At 42.5% G+C, this 15,902-nt stretch overlaps 1 protein-coding gene across 1 annotated transcript; it reads left to right on the top strand.

Annotated features, from left to right (window-relative positions):
- Window positions 1–1,024: 1,024 nt before the first annotated feature.
- On the top strand, window positions 1,025–7,639 carry LOC124545050 (macrophage migration inhibitory factor homolog). The gene is made up of 3 exons (XM_047123838.1): window positions 1,025–1,212; window positions 1,351–1,523; window positions 7,323–7,639. Exons 1-3 carry the CDS (start codon window positions 1,105–1,107, stop codon window positions 7,405–7,407), a joined length of 366 nt encoding a protein of 121 aa, XP_046979794.1. The 5' UTR covers window positions 1,025–1,104; the 3' UTR covers window positions 7,408–7,639.
- The last annotated feature ends 8,263 nt before the right edge of the window (window positions 7,640–15,902 follow it).

The following is a 15,902-nucleotide window of genomic DNA, read 5'->3' as shown; positions in this document are numbered from 1 at the left end:
GCAACTTGTGTTGCAAAAAACATTCAGACCAACCGCAGGAAACAGAGAAAGTGGTCAAAAGGTATAGACAGTGGCTGCTAAAGCGAAAGCAGTTTTCTCACGTAAATTTACTGCGAGAGTTGCAGGGCGAACCTAACGACTGGCGAAATTATTTGCTTATGAGAAAAAATACTTGTATAGAGAAGGGCAATTTCTCCTCATGAACGCCTGGCGGCAACATTAAGATTCCTAGCAACAGGAAGGAGCTACAAGGATTTGGAATTTTCAACTGCAATATCGAAACAAGAGTTCAGTGAAATAATACCCGCAATTTTTCAATTAGAGCATTGTATGCTGCTGTCTTTTTGTCTCAGTCACTATACTCTTTACTTTAATCTTCCACAGACATGGGTGGTTTCTATATATTTCAATGAATTCACTTACAAACTCCCCAGAAGACTGACGAGTATCAGCCATTGTAATGCCCTGTGCGCACAAATACAAACACTAGACTGAGCAAACAGCTTGCGGCGATCTCCTGTCCACACGCTCCAACTTGTCTGCGCAGATGTGGTTTGAACCCACAGATTTGAGAGGTTTCGCTCAAACCTCCAACTCCAACTTCCAGTTTTGCACACACCTGTGGTTTGTGCAAATCTTCTGTCCACACGCAACGATCTGTCTGCGCAGATGTGATGTGCGCAGACATTTGCGCAGACAGATCGTTGCGTGTTGACGGGCCTTAACAGCACAGTTACGATTAAACACAATATCATGCAAATCTTTTATGAAGATGATGCTCTTACCATTATTTTATTGTATTACATATTTTAGGTAGGACTTAATACTTGTTTGCATTTTATTTTTGGTAAATTTCATTACCAACCTGGAATGGTTTCACTGAAAATACTAGATATTTATAAAGAAGCCGTTTGTTAAGATTAAAAATAATATATTCCTTGATTTACAAGTCTACCATGATAAAATCCGATCATATCAGTGTACTTTTATCTTTTTTCATTTATCTATTGGTTGCCCTTGAAAGTCCGAGCTGCGTTGAGCAGTTGAGCACAGTGTAAAGCTGTGGTGTTAACTGTTGTGATTTGTGGAGGAACTTCAAAGAAAATGCCGCACCTCAGTTTACAAACTAACGTTCCTAAAAGCAAGATATCACAAGACTTCTTGAAAGAAACCACTAAAGTTATTGCCAACACACTTTCAAAACCGGACAGCGTAAGTAACAGCGGAGAACGAAATGAGAATGTTCGCTATTTTGTTACCAATCATTCGCTATAATTGCAACAAAATGATTCTGTGTTAAATCTGTGAAGTATTTGTACTGCGAGAAGTAATAAAAGTATTAAATTTCAGTATTGCGTCGTGTCAGTGGAAGCTGATTTGCCGATGGCATGGGGAGGTTCAACTGACCCTTGTGGAGTTGCCACATTAATGAGCATCGGTCAGCTCGGAACCGAAGCAAATAAAAAGCATTCAGCTGCAATATCCAGCCATTTAGAAAAACATCTTGGTATCCCAAAAAACAGGTAAGGCTGTCGTAGTATCGGAATTTGTTGCGTGAGAGAGTAGTAGTTATAATTCTGAAGATTAGCTTGAATAACAAAGTTCATTGGTGTTCCATAATTTTTGAAGCGTGCGCATGTGTGTGTGTGTGTGTGTGTGTGTGTGTGTGTGTGTGTGTGTGTGTGTGTGTGTGTGTGTGTGTGTGTGTGTGTGTGTGTGTGTGTGTGTGTGTGGGGGGGGGGGGGGGGGGGGGGGGTGTTTGCATAAGTCTTTTTCCCACCTATGGCAGCTACTCTTCAAGAGCTGAAAAACAGAATTGTGGAAGCTGTTAATTCAGTAAAGAGAGACCAGTGTGTGGAATGAAATGGACTTATCACTCAGATCTTCCTCAAGCAACTCATTGTGCTCATGTTGAGTGTGTTGTATAGCATCTGTGTGAACATAAAACTTTGAACTTTTCGTTGTCCAGTGACATGCAATGTGTCTTTTATTTCTCATAGTCTATCTGTAGTAAACAATTGAAATCTGTTGTTTTTGAGTCACCCAGTACATTAGGGAAACCATGAAAAACCTACAATAGGATGACCAAATGAAGGATGGAAGCTCCACCTTCCTGACTACAAGGACAGTATTGTTAAAACAGTGCTATGTCATTTGGTTTGTCCCTAGTGTAAAATAACTTTGGGGACAACAGAAATGTCAGACAAGTCATTGGCTTTGGCTAGTGATGTAATGGTCATGGCTGCTGTAAAATCACCTTTTGGTGCATGTATTGTTTTCTTGTTAGCTGGTGAAGACAACAAAAGTGAAAGCAGAAAACACTGGTTGTGGTGACAAATGTGTAACTAAAAATACCTGGCTGTGGTGATAGACTGATCAGCAGCTTTGCCTGTTTGAAACAACTGCCAATAAAATAAGACAGTCACAGTAAGGTTACTGGAGGCCAGTATACAGGAACAGATTGCTCAGATTTCACAAGAACCTCTGCGAACAACTGTTGATCACGTCATTTTATGGATTCAGCATCTCATCGACGTCTTCAGTGCATGTATTGAATGAATTGTTTAAGCAGCAGTTAATAATGAAAATCAATATTGTGCCTTACTTCCTGGTTTGACATTTTCTGCCCATGTTTCCTATGGAACGAGTCAAAGCTGTATAGAACATTACGCTATATGAGTACTTTTTTACAAAGAAATTTTTTAATAATGTAAAAGGCTAATGCTACACTGTTCATTCATTCCCACCATCACCACACACACACACACACACACACACACAGAAAACTATAGTGATGATGTCTGGTTTTAATTTTGTTTGCCTAACTTCCCATTTGCTAGCCTGAAAAACTGAGGTGTTGTCTGTCTGTAACAAGTGAGATGTTGATGTTGGAGGATAAATTGTTGCATTGCATGGCTTTTCTGTTATTTCCAGGGTAGAAAAGCTAGGAAAAACAGTGTGAAACTGTTACGTGAAATGATAGATGTTTTATTATTGCTGTTAATTTTTGTGTCACATTTTTCCCAACCCTCTACTCTAAGTTGTAACAATAAGACCAGTTTTACAAGTCTTTTTTTTAGAGACAATTTCATTTCTTTAAATTTGATAAAGATGTTGCCTAGATATTAGTTCCACTTCTCTCCCAGATCACTTATGAGCAGTTGTTCAGATGGCCATTGATAAATTTGTTGTTATTACTATTCCTACTACTATTTTGAAAACTCCGCATTGCATCTTAATGGAAAAGAGAAAATTATGGTTTCCGTGGAAAGACAGACATTAGTTTTACTCCAAAAGTGTTACATACAATTCCTGCACATATCTTTCCTGTCTAATGCCGAACATAACTTTTCACCGCCCTGTTATGATGAACATGAAGGAAGAGTACCTTTGTGAGTGTTGGCTGTATTATTGTTGATCTGAGATGAGTTTTAAGAAATTGAAAGGCTCCGAATGATCTCTGAGGATGCCAAACTTCTGGAACTGTCATCATCAGAATGATCACCAAATAACTTTCTGAAACAGTTTTTTAACTCTTGACATTTAGCAGTGTTTTGTAATAAAGGGTAAATTGTGTAATTGTACACCAGTTGTAATAGTTCATAGCATATCAAGTTGTGCATCAAGCCTGTACAGGTTAAGGTGCACTTTGTATGTACTCTAAGCAACTCTTCAAAACATAGTTCAGATAGAGGATTTGTGTGGAAGACATAACAAGTAACTCTTCACATTGGGATAGTTGCTTTACGTACTCTTTGTTGAACTTGAGATCAATCTCATTCAGAAAAAGATCAAAAATTTCAAACACACCTTTTTAAATCTTTGTTCACGAGTTAGTTCTTCACGATGAGATAGTTCCTGTGTGTTTGAATATTGTTGGTGTCTCTTGGCTGTGAGATTTTCTCTCTTTGATATTTAGGTTCTTGAAATAATTTTTGTCTAATAGCGTGTCAAATACTTATACAGTCATAAGATTTGCAAGAGCTGTGTTTATAAAGTCTACAGGATGTTTCAGCTCAGCTGCATTAAAGTATGAATTGTGTAGCAATTTGGCCGATTGTTTGCATCAAATAACTCAATAGCAACTGCCATATTAAAAGTAGTCTTAAACTTTATGAGCCACTTCACCTAGCTCTATGATTTGAAAATTTTTGCCTCTAATTGAGCTCTCCGCATTCATTACTATTCGCGCAGTCGAAGCGGACGATGCTGTAGTTGACGGTATTGCTGTGAATCGCAGAATCTCTTACAGTCACTCCCATCAACAACCGTGCTCAGTGTCAGCATGGACTGTGTGAATAGTACTTTGGTGACTGTTTTCTGAACCTGATCATAGCTTTTCTTGAAATGCTTCACAGATTTTACCTGTACAGGTCATTGGGTCACACACATTGGTATCAGCCAACGAACTTCTGAATTTGAATTCATCTTGTGAATACCGTATGGTAACTTGACATCGACATTCACATTTTTCCTTTTTGTGGATTGCAGAGTTGTATTTTGATACATCGTTCCAACTTACCAAAACATTGGACAGTTGTTCACAGCTTTTTGAATGTTTCTGTAACGCAAGATTCAAACAGTGATGAATGCAATATTTGTAACTGCGTTTTGGGTAATCTTGAAGAATGGTTTCCTTCACACATTAGTTCCTCTCATACATGTTAGCTGCATCATTTAAACAGTGTGCACATAGAAACTGCTAGTGAAAGTATTAGAAAGATGTATTTGGCATCAGCATTTGCACTTTGGAATCCAGCACACTTTATAAAACCAGAAAAAATTCTTTACCTTTGAGTGTCTCGGGGTTGACAAATGTACACACAAAGTCAACTACTACTGGTGAGGCACATCCTCATTGACTCTGCCATAATTCTGTAAAATGGAAAATGTTTTATTTGTGACACTATATCACATGTAAGCAATAATTTCTGTTATTTCATTTTGCACCACTGGTGCCAATGAAGTGTCATGTCATGCTTTTGGCACGTCTTCAGTTCTGGTACCTCATTCTTCCTTTCATCGAGAAGTGTCAAGAGGTTTCCAGCGAGTGTTTCATGACCTTTCAGTGCATAAGCCTTTTGATCCAGGAACCTGAATGACCTAAAAATTATTTGTAATGCGGTTCTAGCATTCTTTTGATTGGCAAGCAGATTTACAGGAGTTGGCCAATCAGAGGTGTGCTATTTTCACATAGCTGAATAATTGAGACAAACTTATGATCAAAAAGGCTCTTCTCATGTATTATTAATTTTTCTGTAGCTTTTGTCCAGTTACAGATACTTTTATAAAAGTTTCTTTTTGTGGTCCTGTATTGCTCACTGGTGCGTAGATCTAATGCAGTCATAACAAGAGAACATTGTCACTCTTTTCTCTGTAATACAGCCAAGGAGAAACCACGAGCCATTCTGATTTACAAGCTCTTCCAGCCCTTCACGGAAATTTAGGACAGGACAGAAAGTAGTCAGAGTTGTATGTTCCTTCAGGTTGTGACAATTTGATTAAACTGTAAACAAAAGTTGATATGAGGTAAATAGATAACTGTGTATTTGCTGCCCTACAGTTTAGTTTTTCACTTGCTTTGTCTGTAGATCATACATCTACAAGTAAATTTGTAGGTCTGGGGAGGGGGATTGCATAAACGTGATACCACCACCAACCCCCTCTCCTCTTTATTGATATGACTATGACAGAGTACTACAAAGGTAATCAGCCTTGTTGCAGGAAGTAGCTGTTAGACTTCTACCTGGAAACCACTCACATTTTTTTAATGGTGGAATGTGAAACTTGGGGGGGGGGGGGGGGGGATGATAGGATGCCTGCTGCAGTTTAAGATGGAGTTGTAACAGTGCTGTACCTGGTCATTTTATGTATGCATTGCAGCCCTTTGTGAGAGCTGATCATAATCAGTGGTAGTTTGTTTTTCTCTAGTTTTACAGATCAGTGCAACTGCAACATATTGAAAATTAGGACCATCTGCTTATGGAAGGTTGCTAATTTGCTTTAAAAATATGGTACAGCTGCCTGCCATAGGAGCAGATGTCACTAGGGCACACGTGGCTGGAGGTATTGGACATGTAGGAACCTGATTGAAGTACTGATGGTGGAAAATATTTTCACCGTCAGTATGTGGCTGGCGTTGGTCAGAGAGCTATTAGCTTGAAGCTTTCACATGATTAACTAACAAACCTCATTGTCTAGTGAAGTGAAGGCAAGGCATGTGACACTATTGAATGGAGACCCTAAATTCAGCAGACAGCCTGGTGACACACACACACACACACACACACACACACACACAGTGACCCACATTACAGATAGACATTGGTCTAACGTACCATCGTAGTCACCTGCACTACACAGATAAACATAGTTGTAACAATTTGTGAGGATATGAAATGAAATGATCTCACTGAATCATTCCGGTAAAACAGGTGGCATACTTCAGTTTGTTGGTAGGATACTGGAAAAATCCTGCCAGTCCCCAAAGAAGACTGCATACAAAACACCTGTATAACCCATTCTAAAATATTCCTCAAGTGTTGGGTATCCATAACAAACTGGACTCACCAGAACTATTAAACATTTGCAAAAAGGGACAGCTCTGATTGTTAGAGATTTGTTGACTCACAGTCACAAACTCCTGAAGAGTGTGTCTAATATCGCTCTTTGTTTGACCTCCACTATTGTGTCTGCCAACTCTTAGATCTTCATGTCTGTGACACAGTCCATAATTAAGTCTGCTATCGTTGATGGAAGTTGGACTTTATCTATGCAACAGGGATGCCATCAACATGGCAAAACTTCAGTTTACTCAGAAGAAATTAATGAGCCATGCAATCGAAGGTCTGGGTGAGGTCACAAAACACCAACAGGATAATTTTTGTTGTCTTACTCTGACAGGGCTTCATTTGTGAGATTCTGCGTGCCCCTCTTTGCAGAGATATTATACAAGGGTTAGACTGAGAGGAAGTTAGCATGTTTTGCTCAGAACTATGAATCTGTAAAATTATATCTTACGCCATCGTCTCAAAAATATTTGAACAAATTGGATGGGCTGAAATGGTTCTGCAATCAGAGGTGATTTGTTTTTCTCTAGTTTTACAGAACAGGGCCACTGCAGCATATTTAAATATGTCAGGGAATGTGCCATGAGCTGTTGATTGCCTTAGAAGTATAGCTTAAAGTAGACCCACCAATTATACTTCATGTCAAGAGCTCAGGTTTCCTATTATGTTTTTATTGTGTTGATGTCTGTGTTAATATTTAGAAATAACAAATTTGTTGCTATAATACTTATGCAATTTTCTGTTTTGTTCTAGGTTGTACATAAATTTCATAGATGCAAAACCTGCTGATGTTGGCCATGATGGAACTACATTCCATGCCATATTTGGTGGCAAGTGATGTGATGTTTTGAAGTTACAGAGTTTGGGTACACGCATGTGCGTATATATTACCTGGGGAGTAGATTGGTAACAGAAATGTATGTTCAGTTATGTACAATTGAGCTAGTTTGATGGAAACTACGTTGGAATCTATATTGTGATAATTTTTGTGTATGATATATGTTATGATTGATTATAACTAAGTACTAATATGTGCTTGTTACTTGGGATCAATAAACAAAACTGTTAAACTTTGTGTTTTAATAGAAGAAGCCAAACAGTAAATGTAGTTGTTCTTATTTGTAGATTAATAGCCTCCACTACTGTCTTGCTTCAAAATTCAGCACCTTGCAGAATGATTGACAAATACTGTACTGCTTAATTCATTCATTTTCTCTTCACTTAACTGTAGGGGAAACACATTCACGGTTGAATTTTATCAAAGACAACATTGCTATCAAACTTTGTATAATGTTTTGCCTTGTTCAGTCTTGAATACAGGTTAAAATTTTAAGCAGTCTAAAGAAAATGATTAACAAACCATATGATGTATGTCAACAATAAAATCCAGTACAGTTGTAAAAATTATGTATCTCTAAAAAGGAAAGCACTGCCCAGCTTTAGGACTGATGTCCCATCTTCAGATACATCTGCAAAATTTTAAATGAATGATAATATCTAGGCACATGGTTAGGGTAATCAAGGACAAACAGAATCAACAGAAATTCTTAGAAAAAACCCCTATACATGCATTAAACCATTGAGTCCACAAAGGGTGCATAACTAAGGTTAAAATAAGTTGAAATTGTGCATTCTTGGTACATGGCTTGCAAGAGAATATCCTCTTCAATCCTAGGTCTTCTAGACAACCTCTCTGAGGAAGATAATGATACTGGCTGAGGGGTACGCCACACATGGATCCACATGAAGACAGATAGGCAGTGTCTCACACAGTGCTGCACACGCAATCAGACCAGTACGAAGCACAAGCCAAAGTTGAAATGCTAGCAGGAGTGGTCTCATACCTGTAATGTTAGTGAGTGTATAGCTCATGCCATCTGATGGTCAAAATCTAGATTATTGTAGTCCACCAACAACCAGTCTAAAAAACCACAAACTGTCATCCGCTGCCGTGTAAGCTAACTTATGAACCGGTGAGACACTGATTACACATTTGCACTCAAAAACCTTACAAGCCAACCAGTAGGATCAAACCAAAGTAAACTGACAGAATTCCTGCACTGCCTCTCATGAATTCATATAGCATGCTGAGAGCATAGTCTGAAGTTGTCACTCATTGGTAGATGTACAAAGTTGTGGAACAACTACGTGGAAGGAAACCTATAAGGTACGTACAGCCTGCCAACAATTATAACAGAAGCACCTAAGTTAAGAGCACTATGGATCACATTAAGAATAGCCAAACAATAAAAAAAAGGCACAATGAAAGATTTTTAAGGAACATCGCTCATGGCAGCTCTGACCAAACCACTAAAATCCTAAATAATAAAAATCAGTGACAATCAAAGCCGTAAAACGTTTAGTAACCTCCAATAACGATGCCTGTAAACATGCTGTAATTTCGAAACTGTAGAACACAATGTAACTATAAAGCTAGTATTAGACAATATCAAATCCTTATGGCACTAACAGGTAGCCACATCATAAAGAACCACAGTGTAAGCTTCAGGGACTGGAGCAGAAGAATGGCTTGTTACAATTTTGTATGTTTAACATTGCAGCATGTCAACTTTGGAAACACTTTACTGTTTTAAATAGCATTGATTTACATATACGTTTTTCTATTGAGAATGAACAGTGCAATGGAGAAAGAAAAGCTGTATCTCACTGGTACTTGTATTTGCATACTTTCTGCTGCTTATGTTGAAAGTGACAAACATTTTTATACTCTGGTTGTGAAATGAACCACATTGTTCATTGTACCACTCTCAAGAGAATCGCTAACAGTCAGAAGAGGGCGAAGGAATTTATGACGTACTGTCCCAGCACTCGCCTACAGTTTTGAGAAAAGCAAAAGTGGAGTAAATGGGCTTGGAGATTATCTTGTGTGACGGTTCAGTTGGTGAAATAATCAAAATGTTTCTGTGAAACAATATATCTTTTCATTCGGTTAGCATACTTTTCCATCAAAAATGGCTGAACTTTTTCCTCCTTGTTCTCTGCAAGTAGTTATGGTTGCTTACATAAAACTTCCTGGCGGATTAAAACTGTGTGCCTGACCGAGACTCGAACTCGGGACCTTTGCCTTTCGCGGGCAAGTGCTCTACCATCCGAGCTACCGAAGCACGACTCATGCCCGGTACTCACAGCTTTACTTCTGCCAGTATCTCGTCTCCTACCTTCCAAACTTTACAGAAGCTCTCCTGCGAACCTTGCAGGACTAGCACTCCTGAAAGAAAGGATACTGCGGAGACACGGCTTAGCCGCTAAGCCATGTCTCTGCAGTATCTCGGTCGGGGACACAGTTTTAATCTGCCAGGAAGTTTCATATCAGCGCACGCTCCGCTGCAGAGTGAAAATCTCATTCTGGTTGCTTACATACTTAGAACATAATTCCAAGTAGTCTTCCTGTATAGTTTTATTGTCAGACTACTTATTGAACCATTTTGCTTATGCAGGTCTGTTATAATAATAATAATAATTATTATTATTATTTGTAAAAGTAAAAAATATCCTGGTACCAATTTGTGATCACAATTATGCTCATAAATAATAATGCCAGATTCACTTAATAATTTAAATGTTTCAGCTTTTTCTACACTTTGATTAACAATAAAAGCAATACAAAAATGAGAAGTAATGTGCATATGGGGTGAGACCTTATGTACGCTAATTAAAACTTCAATCAAAGTACGGTAATTCAGGTGCCAAAGCAACCTCCCATTCAGCTCAGTAGTTTACCCAAGTAAACTAGTCAGCAGTAAATGACCATAGTGTATGGTGTACTTAAATGTTGTTCTGTGCAATATACATGTAAAAATTACACAGAGCATTTAAAATGACAAACACAGTCAGTTAAATTAGGAAATATAATTTCATAATAGTACAATTTTCAGCATGTATGATACTTCAACAATAATGTTATCATTTACAAATGACAGCAGCAGGAACATTTTGGTGAAGCATTTTGTCTTTGACAGAAACTTAAAGTTCCAGGTTGAATTCAACATTTCCATACCATTATCCTCAGAACTTTACATGTTCATGCTGTCCTTTTCATGCCCCAACATTCATTATTTTGGAACCCCTCACCTTCACTACAATCTTTGTGGCATCATTTTAAACAATTGGGGACTTTAGGCATTGCTCTATCCCTGTCAGAGGACCAACTACATGTAGGCCCAGATCTAGGGGGAGGGGGCAAACAGGAGTATCTGCTTCCCCCCAGGGGGTCCGCAACTCTTTTGTGGATATGTGCGTAGCGAGCACGGGACCCCGAGCTAATGTGGCCTTCCTTCCTTTCTGGGCTGCATACCTTCCCTTTCCGCATCCTTCCCCATCCCCCATCTTCGGCCTGGTAACGGCCAGGCTCAGGAAAGGGTGATTACCTGAGCTGATACCTTCCGAAAGTGCTGATTGGTCCCTCCGTCGCGTTTGTCGGGAGGTGGGACCTGAGGTGTGAACAATCACCTAAGGCGGGAGTGCCCTCAGAGAGGGCCCCCACAAGGAAGGAGCGCGGCATTGGAGATGCCGGTAATCATGGGGGATACTTTCGCAATGGTTTCCTCATCTTCTACTATGTGAGCTCACAAGCGTAAGTTCATTGAATCTCAGCCACAGACAGTCCTTCCATCGTTGCCACAGTTCATTGTTGTTTCTCGGTCTGACGAAGGTCACGACTTCTCCGTGGTCAACCGTTTCATTATTCAGAAAGGTGTCGATGCAGTTGCAGGTCCTGTAAAGTCTTGTTCCAGATTACGAAATGGCACCTTGTTGTTAGAAAGTCAGTGCCCTCCAGGCACAAGAATTGCTGCGTACTTCACTGCTACACACCTTCCCTGTCTGGGTGGAACCGCACCGTACTTTAAATTCGTCACGTGGGGTCGTTTATACACGCTCCCTCGACGGATTGTCCGACGAGGAAATTCAACACTACCTGTCTGACCAGGGCGTAACGGCAGTTCATAGAGTCATGAAAAGGGTTGACACGAACATCATTCCAACCCGTACTGGCTTCTTGGCATTTGACAAAGCTCAACTCCCATTGAAAATCAAAGCAGGCTATGAGATAATTTTCGTTCGCCCTTACATCCCAAACCCTATGCGTTGCTATTGGTGTCAGCGGTTGAATCACACCAGCCAGTCCTGTTCCAATCCGGCCAAATGTGTTACGTGTGGCAAGGATGCCCATGAGGGTGTTTGTCCACCTCCATCCCCTTGTTGCATAAACTGTATGGGTGACCACGCTGCTTCCTCTCGAGATTGCCCCATTATTAAAGACGAAAAGCTCATTCAGGAAATCAGAGTGAAGGAAAAGGTGTCGACCTTTGTTGCTCGAAAATTACTCGCCAGTCGACAGCCCACCGTGCCTCAGACAGGAAAATACAGCACTGTCCTTGCCTCTCCTCGGCCAACAAAGGAGGCGGCCACGCAGACTTGTGACCTTACCTTTAGTGCCACGGTTGTCAGATCGGCCAGCGCAAAGATCGCCCGTTCAACCTCCCCACTTTCGCCTGCCCACTCTATGGCTCACCCTTCATCGGGTTCTGCTAAATCTCGAGCCCAAAAGTCAGACACCAAGACTTCGAAAAAAGAGCATACTCATGAAGATTTTTTACGTACCCCAACTTCACAACCATCGGTTCCTCCTTCATCTAAACATCATGTTTCCAAGAAGGCTAGTAAGAAACCCAGTTCCTCTCCTTCTCCGCCAACGGGTGTCTCATCTACAGCACCACCTGGCGGTAATCGCCCTCGGCCGTCTTCTGTGTCACCGAGGCGCATTGCTGGCGGCCGATCGCTGGTGGCAGGAGCTGCTCCTGAACAACCTATGGATCAGGATCTTCTGCCTTCGGCTGAATGCCATTCCATGCTGTTGGTCGCAAGCTCTGAGCAGTTGCTGAGTTGACGGCAACCTTGGTCACATCCCTCCATTTTCTGTTCACCCTATGTCCATTATCCACTGGAATACCCGCGGCTTTCGAGCCAATCGGGATGAATTGTCGATCCTCTTACGATCCTACTCGCCGGTCATTTTCTGTCTTCAGGAAACAAAGCTGCGTCCCCATGACCGCTTTGTTCTCCCCCATTTTCAGTCCGTCCGATTTGATCTCCCCTCTGTTGAAGGCACTCCAGCACATGGAGGACTCATGGTTCTTCTCCATGATACTCTCCATTATCACCCAATCCCCTTAAACACTTCCTTCCAAGCTGTCGCTGTCCGTCTTTCCCTTTTCTCTTTGTACTCTATACATTCCATTGTCCACACCAATGGCACGAGCTGATCTCCTTCATCTTCTTGGTCAGCTTCCACCCCTCTATTTGCTGGTTGGGGACTTCAATACCCACCACCCGTTTTGGGGATCTCCACATCCTTGTCCGCCTGGCTCACTATTGCTAGACGTCTTCCACCAAGCGGATCTAGTTTGCTTCAACACTGGGGACCCTACATTTTTGTCTGCCTCCACGACAAATTTCTCTCATTTTGACCTTTCGGTCGGTACTGTTCCGCTAGCTCGGCACTTCGAATGGTTCGCCCTTGATGATACACACTCGAGTGACCACTTCCCATGTGTTCTTAGACTGCAGCCTCAACAGCCATATATGCGCCCGCGACGCTGGAAGTTTGGCCAAGCCGATTGGACACTTTTTTTGTCTCTAGCGACATTCGATGACCGTCACTTTCCTAGCGTCGACGATGAGGTCACACATATTACAGACGTTATTCTTACAGCTGCGGAACGTTCAATACCACGCACCTCCACATTGACCCGGCGCCCCCCAGTTCCTTGGTGGAACGTGGCATGCCGTGACGCAATACGTGAGCGGCGACGTGCTCTTCGCGTTTTCCACCACCATCCTACTTTGGACAACTGTATCCGCTATAAGCAGTTCCGAGCGCGATGCCGTCGCGTCATCTGCGATAGCAAGAAGGAAAGCTGGAAATTCTTTACTAGCTCATTTAACACCTTCAATCCCTCCTCGGAAGTTTGGAGTCGGATTCGACGGTTCTCAGGTGCGCCTAGTTTCTCCCTGGTCTCTGGGCTCACTGTCGCGCATGATACATTAGTGGACCCCGTCGCAATTTCTAACTCATTGGGTCAACACTTTGCTGAGATTTCGAGCTCTTCAAATTACCCGCCAGCGTTTCTCCCGAAGAAACATGCAGCGGAAGTGCGACCTCTTGCTTTCTCCTCTCAAAATCACGAAAACTACAATACTGTTTTCTCCATGCGGGAACTCCAACATGCACTCTCTTCTTCTCGCTCCTCCACCCCAGGACCGGATGGTATCCACATCCAAATGTTGCTGCATTTATCACACCATAGTCTGCTTTACTTCCTTTGCCTTTATAATCGAATTTGGACCGACAGTACTTTTCCCAGACGATGCCGGGAAGCTATCGTCGTTCCTGTTCCGAAACTTGGAAAGGACAAACATCTCCCCTCTAGCTATCGCCCCATTTCTCTCACGAGTAGTGTATGTAAGGTTTTGGAGCGTATGGTGAATTGCCGTTTAGCTTGGTTTCTGGAGTCCCGCCGTGTTTTAACACCTGCCCAATGCGGTTTCCGAAAGCATCGTTCTGCAGTTGACCATCTTGTTGCTCTCTCCACTTATATCATGAACAATTTTCTCCAGAAATGCCAAACAGTAGCAATATTTTTTGATCTGGAGAGAGCATACGATACCTGTTGGAGGACAGGCATCCTCCGCACACTGTTCTCTTGGGGCTTTCGAGGTCGGCTCCCCCTTTTTCTTCACGAATTTATGGCAGAGCGCACATTTAGAGTGCGGGTGAACACCACTCTCTCCCGTACTTTCTCCCAAGAAAACGGGGTACCCCAGGGCTCCGTGCTGAGTGTTGTACTGTTTACGATTGCCATAAATCCGATTATGGATTGTCTCCTTCCTGATGTCTCGGGCTCCCTCTTTGTGGACGATTTTGCGATCTACTACAGCTGTCAATGGACCAGCCTTCTTGAATGACGTCTTCAAGGACGTCTTGATCGCCTGCACTCTTGGAGCATCGAAACCGGCTTCCGTTTTTCTCCCAGTAAGACCGTGTGTGTTAATTTTTGGTGACGTAAGGAGTTTCTTCCACCCTCCTTACATCTAGGACCTGTCAACCTTCTGTTTTCAGATGTCGCTAAATTCTTGGGTCTTATGTTCGACAGAAAACTGTGCTGGTCCTCCCACGTTTCCTATCTTTCGGCCCGCTGTCTGCGATCCCTCAACACCCTCCATGTCCTGAATGGTACCTCCTGGGGAGCGGACCGAGTGGTCCTTCTCCGCCTCTATCGCACCTTAGTGCGTTCGAAATTCGACTATGGAAGCATAGTTTACTCCTCTGCTCGGCCGTCTATTCTTCGGCGTCTCGACTCTATCCACCACCGTGGATTACGTTTAGTGTCTGGAGCTTTTTACACCAGCCCTGTGGAAAGCCTTTATGCTGAGACTGCTGAACCTCCGCTGTCCAATCGGCGAGCTGTCCTTCTGAGTCGTTATGCTAGCCATCTGTCTTCCATGCCTGCTAATCCGGCCCATGACATTTTTTTCGACGCCTCCTTGGATGTAGGGTATGCAGGCCGCCCTTCCTCCCTACTACCACCGGGAGTCCGCTTCCGTCAACTGCTCCATTCTCTTTCCTTCCACTTTCCTAAAACTCTCTTGACAACTTGGGGTAGAGCACCGCCTTGGCTCCGTCCCCGGATCTGCTGCTCCGTGACCATTGTCAATTTCCCAAGGATGGTACCCCTTCACTTGTTTATCATCGGGCATTTGCTGCTCTATGTGCACAAATGAAGGAAGCCACATTTGTTTACACTGATGGCTCGAAAACGTCGTTAGGTGTAGGGAGTGCCTATATTGTTGGCGACACCCCCAATCGATTTCGGCTTCCCGACCAGTGTTCGGTTTATACTGCGGAGCTTTACGCTGTTCTCCAGGCTGTCCACTAAATCCGCCACCATCAGCGGATACAGTACGTTATCTGCTCAGATTCTCTCAGCTCTCTCCTCAGTCTCCAAGCTCTTTACCCTGTGCACCCTCTGGTCCACCGGATTCAGGACTGCCTGCGCTTGCTCCCTTTGGGGGGGCGTCTCTGTGGCGTTCCTCTGGCTCCCAGGACACGTTGGTATCTGTGGCAATGAGGCGGCCGATATAGCGGCCAAGGCTGCAGTCTCTCTTGTTCGGCCAGCTATTCGATCGATTCCCTTCGCCGATCTACGGAGCGTTTTATGTCGTCATGTTGTTCTTTTATGGCACGCACATTGGTCGACACTTCCCCATAATAAATTGCAGGACGTGAAAGCTCTTCCCTGTGCTTGGACCTCT

Source organism: Schistocerca americana, chromosome 8 (genome assembly GCF_021461395.2).
Source record: "Schistocerca americana isolate TAMUIC-IGC-003095 chromosome 8, iqSchAmer2.1, whole genome shotgun sequence".
NCBI lineage: Eukaryota > Metazoa > Arthropoda > Insecta > Orthoptera > Acrididae > Schistocerca > Schistocerca americana.
This window is presented reverse-complemented; position numbering and strand designations above follow the sequence as displayed.